Source organism: Hyaloscypha bicolor (genome assembly GCF_002865645.1).
Source record: "Hyaloscypha bicolor E unplaced genomic scaffold K444scaffold_15, whole genome shotgun sequence".
NCBI lineage: Eukaryota > Fungi > Ascomycota > Leotiomycetes > Helotiales > Hyaloscyphaceae > Hyaloscypha > Hyaloscypha bicolor.
Genome location: NW_020194517.1, coordinates 1,637,256 through 1,654,198, shown reverse-complemented (window position 1 = coordinate 1,654,198; position 16,943 = coordinate 1,637,256). Strand labels below are relative to the sequence as shown.

At 50.9% G+C, this 16,943-nt stretch overlaps 9 protein-coding genes across 9 annotated transcripts; 5 read left to right on the top strand and 4 right to left on the bottom strand.

Moving 5' to 3' along the window:
• Nucleotides 1-170: 170 nt before the first annotated feature.
• Nucleotides 171-1,126, top strand: K444DRAFT_659437 (uncharacterized protein; the record flags this gene model as incomplete). Its single annotated transcript, XM_024886348.1, has 2 exons — nucleotides 171-486; nucleotides 522-1,126. 2 exons carry the CDS (start codon nucleotides 171-173, stop codon nucleotides 860-862), a joined length of 657 nt encoding a protein of 218 aa, XP_024743160.1. The 3' UTR covers nucleotides 863-1,126.
• Nucleotides 1,127-1,323: 197 nt separating this feature from the next.
• K444DRAFT_607690 (uncharacterized protein) lies at nucleotides 1,324-2,129 on the bottom strand. The gene is made up of 2 exons (XM_024879216.1): nucleotides 1,764-2,129; nucleotides 1,324-1,647 (listed from the first exon to the last, which is right to left on the bottom strand). Exons 1-2 carry the CDS (start codon nucleotides 1,849-1,851, stop codon nucleotides 1,499-1,501), a joined length of 237 nt encoding a protein of 78 aa, XP_024743159.1. The 5' UTR covers nucleotides 1,852-2,129; the 3' UTR covers nucleotides 1,324-1,498.
• Nucleotides 1,930-2,471, top strand: K444DRAFT_607689 (uncharacterized protein; the record flags this gene model as incomplete). Its single annotated transcript, XM_024879215.1, has 1 exon — nucleotides 1,930-2,471. A coding segment is annotated over exon 1 (236 nt), but the record flags the coding sequence as incomplete, so codon positions are not given.
• Nucleotides 2,472-3,871: 1,400 nt separating this feature from the next.
• Nucleotides 3,872-5,584, top strand: K444DRAFT_517759 (amino acid transporter-like protein; the record flags this gene model as incomplete). The annotated part of the gene is made up of 2 exons (XM_024873804.1): nucleotides 3,872-4,157; nucleotides 4,206-5,584. 2 exons carry the CDS (start codon nucleotides 3,872-3,874, stop codon nucleotides 5,582-5,584), a joined length of 1,665 nt encoding a protein of 554 aa, XP_024743157.1.
• Nucleotides 5,585-8,525: 2,941 nt separating this feature from the next.
• Nucleotides 8,526-9,221, top strand: K444DRAFT_624747 (uncharacterized protein; the record flags this gene model as incomplete). Its single annotated transcript, XM_024882445.1, has 1 exon — nucleotides 8,526-9,221. The coding sequence occupies one exon, from the start codon at nucleotides 8,526-8,528 to the stop codon at nucleotides 9,219-9,221; it is 696 nt and encodes a 231-aa protein (XP_024743156.1).
• Nucleotides 9,222-9,513: 292 nt separating this feature from the next.
• On the bottom strand, nucleotides 9,514-9,996 carry K444DRAFT_624746 (uncharacterized protein; the record flags this gene model as incomplete). Its single annotated transcript, XM_024882444.1, has 1 exon — nucleotides 9,514-9,996. The coding sequence occupies one exon, from the start codon at nucleotides 9,994-9,996 to the stop codon at nucleotides 9,514-9,516; it is 483 nt and encodes a 160-aa protein (XP_024743155.1).
• Nucleotides 9,997-10,567: 571 nt separating this feature from the next.
• K444DRAFT_607684 (uncharacterized protein) lies at nucleotides 10,568-12,641 on the bottom strand. Its single transcript, XM_024879214.1, has 4 exons — nucleotides 12,170-12,641; nucleotides 11,777-12,042; nucleotides 11,608-11,723; nucleotides 10,568-11,559 (listed from the first exon to the last, which is right to left on the bottom strand). Exons 1-4 carry the CDS (start codon nucleotides 12,576-12,578, stop codon nucleotides 10,803-10,805), a joined length of 1,548 nt encoding a protein of 515 aa, XP_024743154.1. The 5' UTR covers nucleotides 12,579-12,641; the 3' UTR covers nucleotides 10,568-10,802.
• A 1,014-nt stretch (nucleotides 12,642-13,655) lies between these two features.
• K444DRAFT_552904 (uncharacterized protein) lies at nucleotides 13,656-14,950 on the bottom strand (the record flags this gene model as incomplete). Its single annotated transcript, XM_024876600.1, has 2 exons — nucleotides 14,395-14,950; nucleotides 13,656-14,295 (listed from the first exon to the last, which is right to left on the bottom strand). Coding segments are annotated over exons 1-2 (939 nt in total), but the record flags the coding sequence as incomplete, so codon positions are not given.
• Nucleotides 14,951-15,083: 133 nt separating this feature from the next.
• K444DRAFT_607681 (NAD(P)-binding protein) lies at nucleotides 15,084-16,803 on the top strand. Its single transcript, XM_024879213.1, has one exon. The coding sequence runs from the start codon at nucleotides 15,416-15,418 to the stop codon at nucleotides 16,748-16,750; it is 1,335 nt and encodes a 444-aa protein (XP_024743152.1). The 5' UTR covers nucleotides 15,084-15,415; the 3' UTR covers nucleotides 16,751-16,803.
• Nucleotides 16,804-16,943: the final 140 nt, after the last annotated feature.

The following is a 16,943-nucleotide window of genomic DNA, read 5'->3' as shown; positions in this document are numbered from 1 at the left end:
GGAAAATGTTTGAACAAAACAGAAATTTGTGTAAGAGCAATACTCGAGGCAGAGCGTGACCTGCGAGCTGGTGTTCAGAGGGGTGTGTTGCAGCAGCCCAGTCTGCTTGTCGCGTTCTACACACAATCCACGTCCACGAAACAACGACTAAAAACACATTCCCTACAACCATGGCCCGATCCGACGATCTCACGTACCGCCGCATCCAAGACGCCGTCCTCAAGGGTCGCGTTCCCCCCTCCGCCGACCTTGGCGAGTACTGCCGAAGTGGGGAGATCCAATCGAGGCACCAACGTTGCTGGAGGCATACAAGAAGAACGACATCGCCATGCAAGCCCTCGACCGCTACCGTGACGCTCGTGACAAAGTCCGTGACCGCGAGACGAGAGCCAGCTCCCGAGGCACGAAGAACGAGCGTTAGGAGGAGGATCCGCCGAAGGTGGCCAAGCGCCGACCAGGACGTCCAGCAAAACAAGTCAAGATCGAGTACGACGAGAGCGGTGAAAGCGCGGACATCCCAGCAAAGATCACATTCCCAAAGAACGCCAAAGCGACGCCGACCAAAGGCAAGGCCAAGGCTAAGGCAAATGAAGTTGACGCCAAATCGGATACGCCAGCCACACAAACAGTACAATTGACGGTCACTGAACTCGGTGCCTACTGCGAAGAGGCGTACCGCGCCGGACGACACACCCTACTACTCGCAAACAACCTCCTTGTCGATCTCCGCCAATTAATGAACATTATCGAGGACATGAAGGCTCCTACGTCGCGCTGGTCAGAGCAAGGACGGGATACGGTTATCCAACGTATCAACGCCGCTCGTTACCCGAACCACCTAATGAATGCCGAGGCGTACTAGAAGGTCATGAGGAGAGTTGGTGGTTGTGAAGGGAAAGAAGCCACGAGCCCGACATCTTCACCCCGCGCTAGCGCTTCGCTTAAAGCTAAGCTAACGGCAGAGATTTTCTCAGAGAGGGTCACGTGCAGAAAGCAATGGCTCAAGTAGTCAGGACAGGATATAGAAATGGATCCATATTACTGTGGAAGTTAGAATAGTGGTCACTGTGTGAGGTGGAGTGTACTTAGAAAAAATACCAAAAAAGCACGATCTTCAATACACGTGATTATACCCGTGACCGACTCTTTGTACAGGAGTGAGGAGAATCCAAGGGCTGAAGAGGCTCAAGGAAAGAACTGTTATTCCCTATGCGTTTCGTGGCCAGAACGAGATGAGTGAAGGCAGTATAGAAATGAACGCAAGTGTGGAATTGACTGCACGCGGCTTTATGGCATTTTGGTCACGTGGGAGGTGCTGTATTTGACAGCTGTTCGATTTGTCACTAGCAGTGAGGAACGTTGCAATCGCAAATGAAATCGGAACGAAGACGGCAAGTCGAGCTTACATAATCAAATAATACGACCTCATATTAACCGCCAGATGAGATGAAGCAAACGCGAAAACCATAAGCGCCAAGTCTATCAATAATCAAAGTAATTAAAAAACCCTCCAGAACTTGTCTCCAAAAAGACTGCGAGGCTGGGAACGCGAACTTTTCCCTTCCAAGGCACCCCTCACCACCGCCTTCGTCCTCTCCGGCTCGACAGACTCCTGAAAAGCACGAGCAGTTGCCCTCTTTTGCACCACTGCCACTCAGCCTCAGCTCGAAATCCCCTCAGACTGCTGAAAGCGATTCTACTGGTCCCCGGAGTTTCCGTCCTCCCGTCCTCGAATTTCGAAACAAACAAATTCAGCTACTCACGGCACAGGCTGCAACGATAAGCCTTCCCCCCCGAAATGCTTATCAGGAGGAGAAACAGGAACGCCCACATCCGCATCCGCATCCGCATCCGTGATGGGGGAGGGGGGAAAAAAATTGAAACTCTTGAAACTTATTCAGCGAGCATTAACGCCCTGGGGAGGGGAAAAAAATTCTGTTTATCTTGCATTAAAGCCTCAAAACGCAACCTGAAAATAGAGAGATAACCAAGTGTAAAATAAAAAAAAGGAAATCCCAAAAGCAGGACTGAAGCCGAGGGAAAGCGCTTGTCTAACTTGCAAAGGGTGCTCGCAGGCGAACAGGAGGGCAAGGGCTCGGGATAAAAGCTGCAAAAGGAAATAAAGCACAGGGGCGCGCGGGAGGGATTGGAAGAGGAAATCTTCTGGAAGAAGGCTGAGTCCTTCTGTGCATGACGACTGCAGATCCGGCGGCCGAGGGGAAGGGCGTGGTTGGTTGGGAGGGGCGGGAAGATAGATTGGGAAACGCCACTGAGCAGGGGGATGGCGAAAGGGACGACGTCGTCGATTTGATGGCAGGCAAACGGCGGGCGTTGAGCTGGCAGATGCGGCTGTCACCTCCGCTTGCGATGAAACGGAAGGAGGAGGGAATTGTGCTAGAAAGGGAAGGACGAAGTGGAAGGCATAACTGAGGGAATAGGCTGATGCGAGAAGTGCAAGAATTATGTGGTAAGTATGACCTAATGCACGGGTCAAGTCTGTCGATGAACAATTCCCGCAGCAAACTCAAAACCCCAGATCTCCAGGAAGAGTGATCACAATGAGGTTGTAAATTTACTTTCTTACGTACGAGGTACATGCTTACGGTTCGCGGCAGCGCTGCGTATCTTTCGCAACCCGTGCGCTAGCAGGGTTCTCCAGGGCCTCATATCGCGAATGCACACAAATGGTCCAGGATGCATCCGGGACACGTACGCTGCTCCCCCTCTTTTTGCACAGCGATTAGCTGGTGTAGTACGAGTAGTACTTGTAGACAGGACCCCGCTACCACAGTAGACCTGCACCCCGTCTAGCGCGCAACTCGATCCCTGGCCGGACCGACTAGCAGAGGCTTTGGCCAGTGGGAAGAGTCGAAACAGACCCGAGACGCGCCAAGGCGCGTAGTGCGCTTCTAGAACAATTCCATTTGCCCCACTGCGGCCTCTGCTCCCCTGGCCCCTCTGACCCCTCCGGCCCCTCAGAACCCTAGCTCTTATCAGCCCCATCCGTGTGCTCAGCATATCAAATTCAAAATCATGCTTTCTTAATATGCCGGCCATGATAAAGTTTGTCAACGCTGAGGGAGAGGGGTCAGGTGCCAGGCGTCAGGCGTTTATCCGACGCTGCCTGGAGCTGGAAGCTGCAAGCTGCGGCCGCGCCACCCGCCTTCAGCCTCCGATCCTGCATCGCTCGCCCTGAGCAACGATCGGTACTTACTGCGAGTCTGCGAGATGTGGTGCAACCTGTGGTTTTGCACGGTCTTGCCACCCCCTCGCGCGTCGTTGCCCCTTGATTCGCTGCCTCGGCGTGGCTGGACGAGCGGGCGCTATCCTTATCTGTGGATCGTGTGGATCTCAGACAAGTACGGACATACCGGGATGTGATCTATGAGACTACTGGGAGTAATCCGAGTAACAGCGGACAGGCCAAGGCTAGAAATGGCAGCCCTGCCATGCAGCGTGGGATTGGCTGCAGGCCCAGGAAGCTTGCTGAGCTTGCCTGCGCCAGCCTAGCCTTGGTCGATGCTTGCTTCAACACCAAGGCCTGGCGGCTGTTTTGCAGGTCGGGCATGCCGTGCGAGGGGGCTAGTCGGGGTACAATGTAAATTTACATGCCACGACGAATGAGTGCCCTTGCTCATATCGTGACATGGCATCCATGTGGAGACAATGGAAGGCCAAGCCCGGGCTGCACTCCACACTAGATAGCAATTGGGAGGTGCCAGGAAGATGTCGTGAGGGCGAGAGGCAGGTATAAAACAAGCGAGACCCCTACTCGAAATTACTTTCAGATCGGCAGAGTCGCGTTCCTTCTCCAACTCCTTCCTCTCTTCCTCCCAACGATCACCCACACGTCGACTACACAGAAGTCAAGATGGGCGTCAGCGACAGCGAGAAGTATGCCTCCGATCTGGACAACCAGTCTCCCATTGGGGGCACGCCGCCGATTGGGGACATCGAGCTGGGCGAGGGTGGACTGAAGAGAAGTCTGAAGGGCAGACACATGCAGATGATTGCCATCGGTGGTTCCATCGGCGCTGGTCTGTTCGTTGGTTCTGGTAGCGCTCTGAGCAGTGGTGGTCCGGCTTCTCTTATAATTGACTTTATCGTCATTGGTATCATGTTGTTGCTCACTGTCAATGCCCTTGGAGAGCTTGCTGGTAAGTTGACGCGTCCCGAGCTCGAGGGAACGATCTAACACGTACTAGCTCTGTACCCTGTCGCTGGTTCCTTCTACAACTACTCAATCCGGTTCATTGACCCCGCATGGGGCTTTGCCATGGGCTGGAACTATGCCATGAACTGGTTGATAGTCTTGCCATTCGAGCTCACCACCGCCGGTATCACAATCGCCTTCTGGACCGACCCAAACAACACTGGCACTCCGTCCATCAACGTCGGTGTCTGGATCACAATCTTCCTGCTCAGCGTCGTTGTTGTCAACATCTTCGGTGTCCGCGGCTATGGTGAGGTCGAGTTCGTTCTTGGCCTGATCAAGGTGACTGCAATTATCGGTTTCATCCTCCTCGGTGTTATCATCGACTGCGGCGGAGTTCCCACTGACAACAGAGGCTACATTGGCGCCCACTACTGGCACGAGCCAGGTGCATTCCGCAACGGCTTCAAGGGTTTCTGCTCCGTGTTCGTCACTGCCTCCTTTGCCTTCGGTGGAACTGAGCTGGTGGGTCTCGCCGCAGCAGAAGCCGCCAACCCAAGAAAGACAATCCCCAAGGCCACTAAGCAAGTGTTCTGGCGTATCACCCTCTTCTACGTGATCTCGCTCTTCCTTCTCGGCCTCATCGTCCCCTCCGACAACGAGAACCTCTCCCAAGCCTCCGGTGGTAACACCAGATACTCTCCCTTCGTTTTGTCTTTCCAACTTGCTGGCATCAAGGCTCTCCCTTCAATCTTCAACGCAGTCATCACCCTCTCCGTCCTCTCCGTTGCCAACTCCTGCACCTTCGCCGCCACGCGAACCGTGCAAGCCCTCTGCGCACGTGGCATGGGCCCCGCGATCGGTGCCCGCGTCGACTCCAAAGGCCGTCCCTACGTAGTCCTCATTGTCACCCTGCTCTTCGGTTGCCTGGCCTACATCAACGAAGCCTCGACCGGAAGCACCATCTTCACCTGGCTGCTGTCCATCTCCGGGCTGTCCAACTTCTTCACCTGGGGCAGCATCTGCTTCGCGCACATCCGCTTCCGCAAAGCGTGGGCCATGAACGGCCGCACCACCGACGACCTGCCGTTCGCGGCCATGTTCGGCACCATCGGCTCCTGGATCGGTCTCGGGCTCAACATCCTCTGCCTCATTGCCCAGTTCTACGTCGCGCTGTTCCCTATCGGAGGCAAGCCCAACGCCGAAGCGTTCTTCGAGTCGTATCTCGCTGCGCCGGTCGTGATCATGTTCTTCGTCGGCTACAAGCTGTATTACAGACAATGGTCTCTCGGCGTCAAGCTCTCGGAGATCTCGATCGACGAGGGACGACGAGAGGTTGATCTCGATGCGTTTAGAGCCGAGCTCGAAGCGGAGCGCGCGGAGAAGGCGACGTGGCCCTGGTGGAAAAGGACGTGGGATTTCTGGATGTAAAGGGGAGAATCCTATAGATGTATGATATGGGAACGGTGTGGCTTTTCTCTTACTTTCTATCTTATCATAAAAGTAGATTTTGCCTGAGACTCGGGGAAAGGGATAAGTGGTTGGTTGGTGCGGGATGGAAATCACTGCATGGTTGCGGGATAGATGAGATGAGATGAGATGATGGTAGATACCCAATGCAAAACAATCGCTCTTTACTTCACTTCTTCTTTCCTTCTTGATTGTGCGAAGGAAAGCGAGATATATATACAGTACTTCCGGACTAGATTCTTCCGACGTGTCGTTTCATGTCATGTTTGTCGGAGGGCGTGGGCAGCGGAAGGCGGGGAGTGCGCCCGCTAGATCTCAGATCAGTTTCTGACCGAGCACGAGTGAATAATCTTCTAACGGATCACTCACTATGGGGTTGGAAGAGTGCCCACAAGAGATAGGAGATGAACGCACGGGTACTACCTAACCTCTTTCATTGGGGGAGAGGAGAAGATGGATAGACTTGGGTAAGGTACGCGGGAAAAGGGTTACGTCACGTGAGCACCCCTTTCCTAGCATCACTTTGAGGGATGAGCTACTTGCTGCTGGTAGGCGTCGCATTGATCAGTCTTGAAAGGAGAAATGTGGGAGGGAAGTGAGTATTTATCTTTTAACGATAGCAGGTGGATAATGATCGAGAGGTATCAAAAACCTTAAACGTTTTTGCCTCGACTTTGGATAATCAACAATTCGGACCGATGCGACGAACGTTGAATCTAATGTTCATATCTCGGGATCGTAGCTCGTGTTTAGAGGGGGGGGGGGGGGGGGGGAGATATGGATTAGTTGGTAGGGGACGAACCCCCACTTGAGAGAGGTGGGTATACGTAAGGGTTCTTGCGGATTCCGAAGATCGGGGACGGAGGAGGTGGTCGTGCAGCTCTCACGATTATCCTTAGAAGCAGTGCAATCAATCGCGTTCCGTTTTAAGAGGCAATTTTTCAAAGACGATATAAGCTGGTTTGTCGATGGCTCCCGAGCGCGGTTTCGATCTAGCCGCTTGGCAACAAAATCATTGGGTTCCTAGGAACGACGAGGAGGTTCAAAACAACGAACCGGGACGCTCCCAAACGGCGAAGCACTGGCAACCCATTGGCGAGCGACGCCGATCGCGGCTTTCTTGGGAGTAACAAAATACGCTATCGGTCGAACATGAAGGGAAAGAATTTTATCTCGTGTGGTGCTCTGTAGAGCCTTGCCAGGCACTGGAGCAGACAACTCATGTCTTCTCAATCTAGACAATGCTCGGCAGATTGCGCCTATGCTGTGAAAGTATTAGGACTGGTTACTCTCCAAAAGCCGTTCTCACGGGGAACGGTAGAGTTGAACATAACGTACCCAGACGCTCCGCCGGTTGTGCAGTGGAATGCACTTATGAATCCAGTTGATGAAGCCGTTCTTGCAGAACTTGTACGCTTCAACCGCGTCCACTGATCTCGACCTGTCCTCTCCGGCTATAACCCTGTTGAACTTCAGCCTGGCCCGCAATATCAGATAAATGATGACATTGTGGTAGTTACCGATGTTGTTGTATGCAGTTTCTGCGAAAGTTTCTCAAGACTCGGAAGAAAAGAGCAAGGAGATGGAATTTGGATGCGAAGAATGTACAACTTGCTGCTTTTCAAGATGTAAACGATGGATCCTTGCGTAAAAGAAGCTGACAAAAAAAATCACTTGAAGCAGTGCAGTTGCCCAGAACCGTATGACCCAAGAGCCGCAGCTTTCACTTTCAAAGAGTGATCTTGTTCAAGATTTCCACGTGCAGAAAGGAAAAACGAGACTTATTCCTCTGTCCAAAATTGTGGCACAGTCTGTGCTTTGGGAAACAACTGGCAACGCACTTTCGAGGATGTAGGCAGTGTGTATTTGCAGACCCGGATTACGAGAGCCTTATTGCGCGGCCACCCCCAACAGCCAGAATTAGGACCATTGAGCTTTGAATCGAAGAACGAATAGTCGAGGATCTGTTATGGGCATATCTGACTGAGACTTCGAGGAAAGCATTCGAACTCTCGATGATATCTTCCTGAAGTCGCGGATGGGCGATGTTTTCCCCAAGATTGTTTCTTAGACGGAGAGGAGCTTGGTACAGAACCAGCCGCGCAGCTCCCTCCTAGTTGCTCAATCGTTATCTCCACCATTGTGCCATATATATATCCATTCTCGATTGGCCGTTGTCGAAGGGTGGCTCGCAGGTCCCGAATCTTTCGATATTTCCTCGTTCAAGTGTTGAGCCCCTCCCCTCATGGCATGCTGTAAATCATCCCACTGCTAGCCCAATATTAAGGTATTAGACACTTCTCGATTCCCGCGTCTGCCGTGGAGGTAAACATTCTGTGTATGGTGTAGCAACGCGTCGAAAAAGTGTAGGCGGGATCCTGGGCTCCTTCAGCTTGACCTTCGATTTGGCTTGAGGCTCTCTGGAAATTATTCTATGTCGGGGAGTGGTACGAGGCGTTCTTTTCCCTCTTTCGAACGTCGTAGGAAGCGTCTTGAGCAGTGCTGTTTGCTGCTTTTCCAGTGTTGATCATGAAGAGGCGCGTCGTTTGGGCAGATTGAGGGTGTCCCTAACAACTGTCCGGCCCACCCCCACTAACTCGCTTCCGAAACCTTCTTCAAGATTTGTCCAGGTCCACCTTTACATCATCATTACAATCCTGAGCTCAAAAGCATGCTTCACCCAAGTATCGCCTGTCCTACCTGACTGGTACTCGCGACGAGCTTGGTGTGCTCCCAGCGGAGTCAAATTTGTCCGAAAGCAAGTGTTCTTACGAGACGTACTCTCCCGAGTTTCCCCGCCTTCCGGAGCCTGTATAAATAAACCCTCTTCTTTTCCTGAAACCTTCTCTTCACGAGTACCCGTCATTTCGAATTCTCGAACTATTCTGTGTAGACCTGAACAATGGCCCTACCAGATCTCAACACGCTCTCCCTCGCCCTCTGCATCCTCTTCACCACCTACACAACATTTCTCTGCGGCCAACCACCCAACCCGACACCCTACAACTCCAAAACCCCCGACAGCATGAAATTCGTCGTCACACCCTCCTCTCTCCTCATCCGTTCTTCTGTCAACGTCACACTCGGCATCCTCCATGCCATCATCAGCCTTACCTTCTCGTCGCCGTCACCCTTTCTCTGTCCTAACCCATCAAATCTCAACCCCTCGCTGTTTTCCTGGACGCCCAAGAGCACCATCTCGCTCATCACCATCCTCCTCGGCTCCGCCATTCGTCTGTCCTCTTTCCGTACACTAGGACAGAACTTCACGTTTCGTCTCGCAAAACCAAAGACTCTCATCACTTCCGGGCTCTACAGTTATGTCCAACACCCATCGTATACGGGAAAAGCCTTGATTATGCTTGGAAACCTGGCTTTACTTCAGTCGCCTAGTGGAATTGTGGGGTGCTGGTTACCTGCCTGGGTCGTGAACGCGACGAACTTTTGGAGAGGGTTGGTTGGTTTGCTTTCCGTCGTGATGTTGCGTGTTACGTGGAAGAGAGTTCATGAGGAGGAAGCTATGATGAAGGAAACGTTTGGGAAGGAGTGGGAGGAATGGCACCAGGGGACCAAGAGGTTTATTCCGGGTTTGTTCTAAGTATTCTAGGTGGAATGTTTTCAACTCAAACAACGGAAAAGAAAATTCGACCCCCGAGATACGTGAGGTTTTGAGTTTCCCTCGCGAAGGAAGCCAGAGCCAGTCGTGTAGGACATCCTTGCTTCGTCGGAAATCGGATCAAATGGTATCCTCTCTTTAATCTACTCCACTATTCATCCAAATGCTTCTTCAACCTCCTCCATATCTGCACCACACCCCTCCTTCAGAATCACAAGAAAAGAGCCAATGAATCCCAAACCCCCCACGCCATCAAACCCAGCAATGCCACCCATTACACCCTGGCAAGCATCTCTGCTGCAACACCATACCCAACTCCAACATCGGCCAAGAACCTCCTGAGGCTCCCCACCACAAGACTAGACTGTGCCATCGCACTGAACCCGAAGTCTGCCTCGGCAAACACAACATCTTGCAAGATAGCCAGACAAGCAAACGCGAGAGACAGCTTGATAATTTTCTCAACATACTTACTCCGCCCAGATCCTGAAAAGAATTTGCCCACGCTTTTGACGATGGAGAAAAGGATGAAGGTGAGGAGCAGGATATCGACTGATACCGCGACTGGCACTGCGGGGATGTAGAAGGCGGAGAAAAGGAAGATAAGCATGTGTGTGACGGCAATCTTGGGATAGGATATGGTGTTGATGAGCAGTGATGCTATCGCGAAGAGGAGGAGCAGCATGAGGATGAGTGCTGAAGAGAGGAATGTCGGGCTGAGAGCATAGAAGGCATATTTGAGGTCTGAGAGCTGCATTTTATTTTCGGGCTCAAGGTAACCCTCTTCGTTATAAGTCCATGACAGATAAGAGATAAAACCTGGACCACTGATATGTCAGTATATAGTGGTTGTGGGAGAAAACCTACTTGCGATTCTTTGTTTAGCCGCATATGGGAGAGCTCTTTGTTTTGTCCGAATTGGGAGAACGAAACGGCTGGAGATTCTTTCTTCGAAGCACTGTAAGTGTTGCAAATGATAAAAGAGCTGGTTTGTTACCCTATGTGAGGGCTAATGTATAGGGGCTTGCTCGGTCAGATGCCATAAAATTCAATACCTTAGCCGAAGTTATTAATCTTCCGAATGCCAAAGAGAATAGTACGTACAAATCTCCCCTCAACCAACCTATGTCCATTTTCTCAATAATTTTACTCTCCCTCCTCCTCTTCCCAAGGGAGTTGAAGCGGAGAAATATACTCAGAAGTCTTTTTGAGAATTTGAGAGTTCTTTATTGACTCTCAGCCTTTCCGAATTCGTCGAGTAAATACCACGCTTTCAATTATACTTTCTGAATTTCTGCAATTCGAACAAAGGCATCCTGAAGCTGCACAGCCCTCGGGGTTCAAAAATAGTTCGAGAATGCGGAGCAGGAAAAGGGGCCAAAATAAGGGGCAAGAACAGGGGGCAATAAAGCTAGCTGAAGCACAAGTGAGTCGTTGTAAATGCAAAAACGAGGCGAGAGAAAAGGGACAGTAGGGTATCGTGAGAATACAAAGGACAAAGCATGTAAAGTTTGGCGTCGAACCCCTCCAATCATTTAACACTCTCGATTGAACTTCCTAATTTCACATCTCATCCTCAAAATTCCCTACAAAAGCCCCCGCGTTGAGCTGCCCGTCCACTTCCCAAGGTAGAATGATATCCTCCCAAACAGCCCTCAAGTGGAATTCGAAGAAAATATCCTGCAGCACCACCCTGCCAAGACATTCCCTCAACCCACCACTCCCTTCAATCTCACATACTCCTGCAAGCCTACACAGCTTCCCCAGCTCTTGGATAAACCAAAGCCTCTCTGCCCTTCCATTACTAACCACCGCACCAATGAAGAATATCCAAAGAAGCCACGCCCTTCTCTCCCAACTCCCGAGCCACCATTCCATCACCTCTTGCCCAAGCGAGTTCTGCAACCTTTGAGCAACGGTAATGAGAATTTGCGACGAGGGAGGTATCTCGCGGATTACAAGCCAGAGATATAACTGGGCTGCAATCTTTAACGCATATATTTCTTTCGGGAGATCTAGCGAGGTGTTGAGAAGTAAGATGTCGTATTCTAGGTTGTAGATTTGCTTGCTTACTTCCAGACGATTGAGAGTCGACATATTGGCTGGGTCGAGGGAAGAGGATAGGGTGCGGAGGGTGGTGATTATTGAGATGACTCGCGAGGATGGACCGAAGATGATTTTGGGGTTCAGTTGGTCTTGGTTGTGGCAACTGGGAGAGTGGATGGGAAGGAGGAGGGACAGCGTAGTAGGCGGTGAGGCGGGCGGGATACGGGGGAAGAGGGGTGCAGCGTCCCAGACTGTGGAGTAGCAGAAGTCGCACCTGTGGGTGTTAGGCTGATGGATGTGAGGTGTAAGGGATTGTTCTTACCAGGTTACGATTCGCCGGAAGACGCCTTTGAGGGATTGGATGCCTCCGCGCATCCAGATCATCATTTCAAGTCCTTTCATATGAATTTGCGAAAGCTCATATCGGCCATTTAGATTCTGTTTAGTATTCCCGTCAGTATCTGTCGCGGGGATCTTTGCGGCTGAATTACCTCTTTGTTGACAAGCATCGCAACTGCACCAATGGTCTGGTCACTGAATACACCATTTACATCCGCTAATCGTTCGTTTACCATCCTGAATGCTTCACCGCCATGGTAGAGGCATACAGCAGAGTCTTGAACTCCATTTCTGAGATCATAATGCAGTGCGACCATGTAGAGAATGGAGTGGAATAAGGCAGGGTCGATTTTGACGTAGGAGAAGAAATCTCCTTCTGGGTTGACTGCGACGGAGTTCATGTTGTATGTAGTCAAATCTAGAGGGCAGAAGAATGTCAGCATTGACCAACCAAAACAGGAAAGGAATGGCCCTGCTGTAGATGACAAGGAATATGGAAGACTGGGAATAGGGATATGTGCATAATGAAGCGTGGGGTATCTGACAATGAACGAGTAGATTTTCACTGTCTGGTCCCAGCTGTATGGCAAGGGTCTCAAAAGGATCCAAAAGGCCATTGATAGAAAATACTGAATTAGGCAATCGCCCCGCATTCACCGCTTGCCATTCTCGATCCTCGACCCCTCCATTTCCTCTCTGTAGAACGATTTCCTGGCTCACTACCCCATCTTCTACATCTCCTGGCCTTGCTTTGCGAGTATTCAACGATTTCGTCTTAGCCTTGTGCGTCCAACTGTTTAACTTGAACCTCCCCTTATACTGGGAAGGCTCTTCAAGAGTCACGGGTGGTGGCAAAATTTCGGGGACACCTGTAATCGCCTCTTTGGTTTGTTTGCGGAGATAATCACGCATTGCTTGAGTCCGTACTTGCTTGGAAGTTCTATTGGTCGTCATTGCTGATGGCTGACTGGTGATCGTAACGAACTCGAAAGTTCTGGATTCCAGAGGCGAGGAGGGATCTGAGTTGTCAGTTGGATTAGATGTATCAGGGATGGCGATCTTGAAAATGTTTACTGATTGGACTTAAGGTCAGTCCGCGGCTGGAACGAAAAGGGATCGCGAACGTACTGTTTTTATTGCTCAAGGCTGAACGCCTTGGGCTTGGATCTGCGCCATCAACATCGTGGGCTTTGGCTTTCGATCCTCCGGGCAGGCGAACTCGTGCAGGTGGTGGATCTCTGAGTTGGGCTTGATGTGTTTCGGTCATGTTGATTTTCGGCAATGCAAGAACTTTCCCTATAATTGGTTCAGAGACCTGATGGTGAATGCTGTTCTCGATGTTGAGGTTCTCGTTGATCCTTTTCTTTTCTGAATTACCAGTCTTGTCTTGCCGCTATGACAAAGCTAAGACTAGTTCTTGTTTATGTGCTGAAAAACCGTGAAACAATTGCTGATAAAACGATCGAGGTTTGCGACAATGTTGTGGCTCTGCGCCGTGCTTACAAACTGCAGATCGCGCAATGACCGAATCGGGAAAAAATGGCATCTCGGTAAAACTGGGGCGAATATGACCAGGGCATGCCATTTCGAGGTGATTGGCCCGCTGGTTGGTATCCTCCAATTGCACTTCCCTTTCCGAGCACACTGATAGCAAAGACAAAACTCTTCGGCGTTAGGCTTTCGTCGAAACAGTGGCCGGTGCAGAGTTTGCCAACTCGAAGGCAACGCTTTCAATGGGGAGGAAAGTCGACGAAGCAGGTCATCTCAAATGCCGAGACCCCTCGTTTCTACAGTGCTGAGATGTTGGAAGCTGTTGAGATTCAGAGCTTTAGAGTCTTGAACTTTTGCTCACTCAAGCAGAACAGTCCCTCCCTTCCTCACAATCCACTGGTTCACATCATCAACACCTTTGTAGCACACCAACATCAACACTCCCAACTCATCAACCTCGCTCAGGTCTCCCTTCGCCATAAGCTCTGTGAAGTCCATCTTGTGCAGATAGAATCTCTTGTTCTGCTTGCAAGCTTGTTGCCAGTGCACAGCAGTAGGAGCGTACCACAGCGCTTTCTGGGCAGTGAACGACATTTCAGTCACTGCTTCAACCAGCGTACAAAAGCCTTGCTTCACAATCATGAACATTGCCTGCACCATCCTTGAGACAATGACCGTTCTCGAAACTGCTTCTTCGAAGACCCAATTTTCCCAGGAGTTGGATACAGCAGTTTCCGGTGAAATGTTGGCGCCTGTCCGGGCAACGAGACGATCGGTCCAGTCAACAAGTGTATTCTCACTCGCTTCCGCATCTGCACGAGCACGGATATCTCCATCAAAAAGACGGATGATCTGGTAGATTACCAAAGCCTGAAGACATGTCAAGTGCTCTGCAACACTCCATGAGGCTCGTGCCTCCATCAGAACCGCCACTTTCGCCGAGACGATATCCCACATGATAGCTTCATTTTTCTCGTTTTTACTTAGGTACAGCGCAGACGCTGCGATCGCATCTTGCAGTGGCGAGGGAATTAACGGCCATGCGTGGCTTGCTTGGGGATGAATGAAAGGCGCTTTGCCATTTTGTACGAGGAGAGTGGGGTAAGTTTTCATTTGGCGGATGAGGAAGCGGATTCTCGAGCGGTCCATAACCCCCAGTTCGCAGTCGTAGGGATCCCGTCTGCTTGACATGGCGTAATTGTTGAATGCTACGAAGAGGTTGTCGTCAATTGTCAAGTTGCCTGCTTCCACCATGTTCATGCTCAAATTGGGAGGGAACACCCCAGGGAGCAAGGGCATTGAGACGTCCTGAAAGCCAGGCTGCTCAACGAACATGTTGTCCAAAGGAGGAACCTGTGTATTGCTACTACCAGGTTGGAAGTTCCCGGTAAATTGGCCATTGGGCAAAGGGGCCAAAATGTCCGTCTCCGCAGAATGATGGCGCGGAGTGGACTTGTACAGGCAGCGGAGATCTTTTGAGGTGCAGCGCGAACACTTTGGGCTACCTCGATCGCATTGCCGCTTCGAGTTGGCACATTGCTCGCAGGATTTTTGCCGTGACCTCGTTGGAGTATTCATATTTTTGGTAAATCGATGGCAGAGGCTTCTTCAGACTCATGTTTTCAAGGTATCTCCCTTGGACCCCTGCTCAGAGAAAGGGTCAAATCGTCCTAAGAGTCCGAGAGCTGACAAGCTACACATTCGGTTTATCAAGAGCGTCTTGATTCGAATCATAGATGACCATGCATTATATATGCATTTGAGCGGATGCTAGCTGAGCAAAAGTTCGAGATTTGCCTAGAATTGATAAAATTTTGATGAAAGGACGGGTTCATGTCGAGGAGCAAAGTCAGCAAATTTGCCCCACTATCAAGGATCGTCCAGCCAATAACAGAAACTCCACTGCACCCACACCCCACCAAACTCCGCAAGCTGCGGAGTTTGCAACACTGCTTCGACAGCACCTGCGGAGATTCTTCTATCATCTCAGCTCACATAAAATTATGCTCGTCCCTCTCAGCCTTTCAGACTCCGCAGATGATAGAGTTCTGGGTCAATCATCCTTCACCATGACGTACCCAAGCGCGCAGAATCTCCGCATGCTTCGAAACCCATCCTTGGAGGATGAAGAATCAAGAGTAGTGACTGGAGGTGGAGTATCTTGGCACTCTCCATTTCGAGGTTGCCAGTCTCCTTTCCGCTATATATACAGCGGGTTCAGTCGAGATGATGGAAGGACATCACCTCTGCCAAATACATCGGCACGAACAATATTTTCGACATCAATCCGTCAATAAAACATGTCTTTCCCAGCCAGCTTACCAAAAGCCGTGACCGCCGTTCTCGAATCCATCAATAGCAAGAGCAGCACAGATTTCTGCACGGCTTTCTCGTCAGATGGCATCATAATTGACGAAGGCCGAACCTGCAAGGGTCACTCCTCAATCGAAGCCTTCTTCAAAAATGCCTTCATCTCGCACTCCGCCTCAGTCATCTTTAAGAATGCAAACCAAGTAGGAGAGCACATCATCATCCAAGTAACAATGGATGGCGACTTCGTCGCTGACTACGGCATCACCGAGCCCTTCATCCTCTACTTCAACTTCCACCTCCACTTCAACAATATCACCTCCCTCCTCATCACGCCCTGGGACTCCTCTAATCCAACCATGACCGCCGTCTACGTCGATAAAGGTAGCATCGATGATCCCATCTCCGCGATCAAAACCGCACCGAGACTACAGCCAACTCCTCAGGAAGGTTGGGTGAGAGTCAAGATGCTGGCGGTAGGCCTAAATTACCATGATATCTTCACCATGCGCGGGCTCGGCATGCGAACTCCAAAATTCCCTCTCATTCTCGGCTGCGAAGGAGCAGGTGTGCTTGACGATGGGACGGAAGTCCTCTTGTACCCCGCCATGGGGAATCCGAATTTCAAAGGCGACGAAACACTGGATCCAGAACGCCATGTTCTCAGCGAGCAGACGGATGGGACATTAGCCGAGTACGTAAACGTCCCGCTTCGGAATGTTGTGCCGAAGCCGAAGGGGCTTGAGACCATTTCAGCTGCTGTGTTGGGCATTGCGTGGTTGACGGCTTACCGGATGTTGTTTACGAAGTCGGGGTTGAGAGCTGGACAGACGGTGTTAGTTCAGGGAAGCTCGGGCGGTGTGACGACGGCGTTGATTCAGATGGGTAGTGCGGCGGGCATGCGGGTTTGGTGTACGGGAAGGACGCAGGAGAAGAGGGAGTTGGGGCTGAGACTTGGGGCTGAGAGGGCTTTTGGGTCTGGTGAGGAGTTGCAGGAGAAGGTAGATGCGGTGTTTGATACTAGCGGGGAAGTAACTTGGGAGCATTCTGTGAACTCTGTTAAGGCTGGAGGGACTGTTGTGACTTGTGGTGGTCATAGTGGAAGCTCGATCCCGCTGAATGTTCAGAAGGTATTTGTTGAGCAGCTGAATATTCGGGGGTCGTACTTGGGTACCTTGCAGGAGTTCAAGGACCTGATTTCTTTTGTTGTCTCAAAGGCCATTGTGCCGCATGTTGGTCATGTACTTCCTTTGCGCGAAGCCGATGTTGGATTTCGCGCGATGCTCGAAGGGAAAACCGCAGGAAAGATCGTTGTGACCTTGTAATGCTTCCTGATCGTACAGTACCATTAATATAGAATACATCATCGACCTCCATTCTCGCACTTGCTGAAGAGGCCGCAACGAATGGCCTAAGGATCTTGACGGGCTGCTGTCACGTGCAATAGCATAATGACGACTTTGCCACCACAATGCAAATCTAACATCCGCTCCCATCTGAAAAGTTGCGTATGTAAAT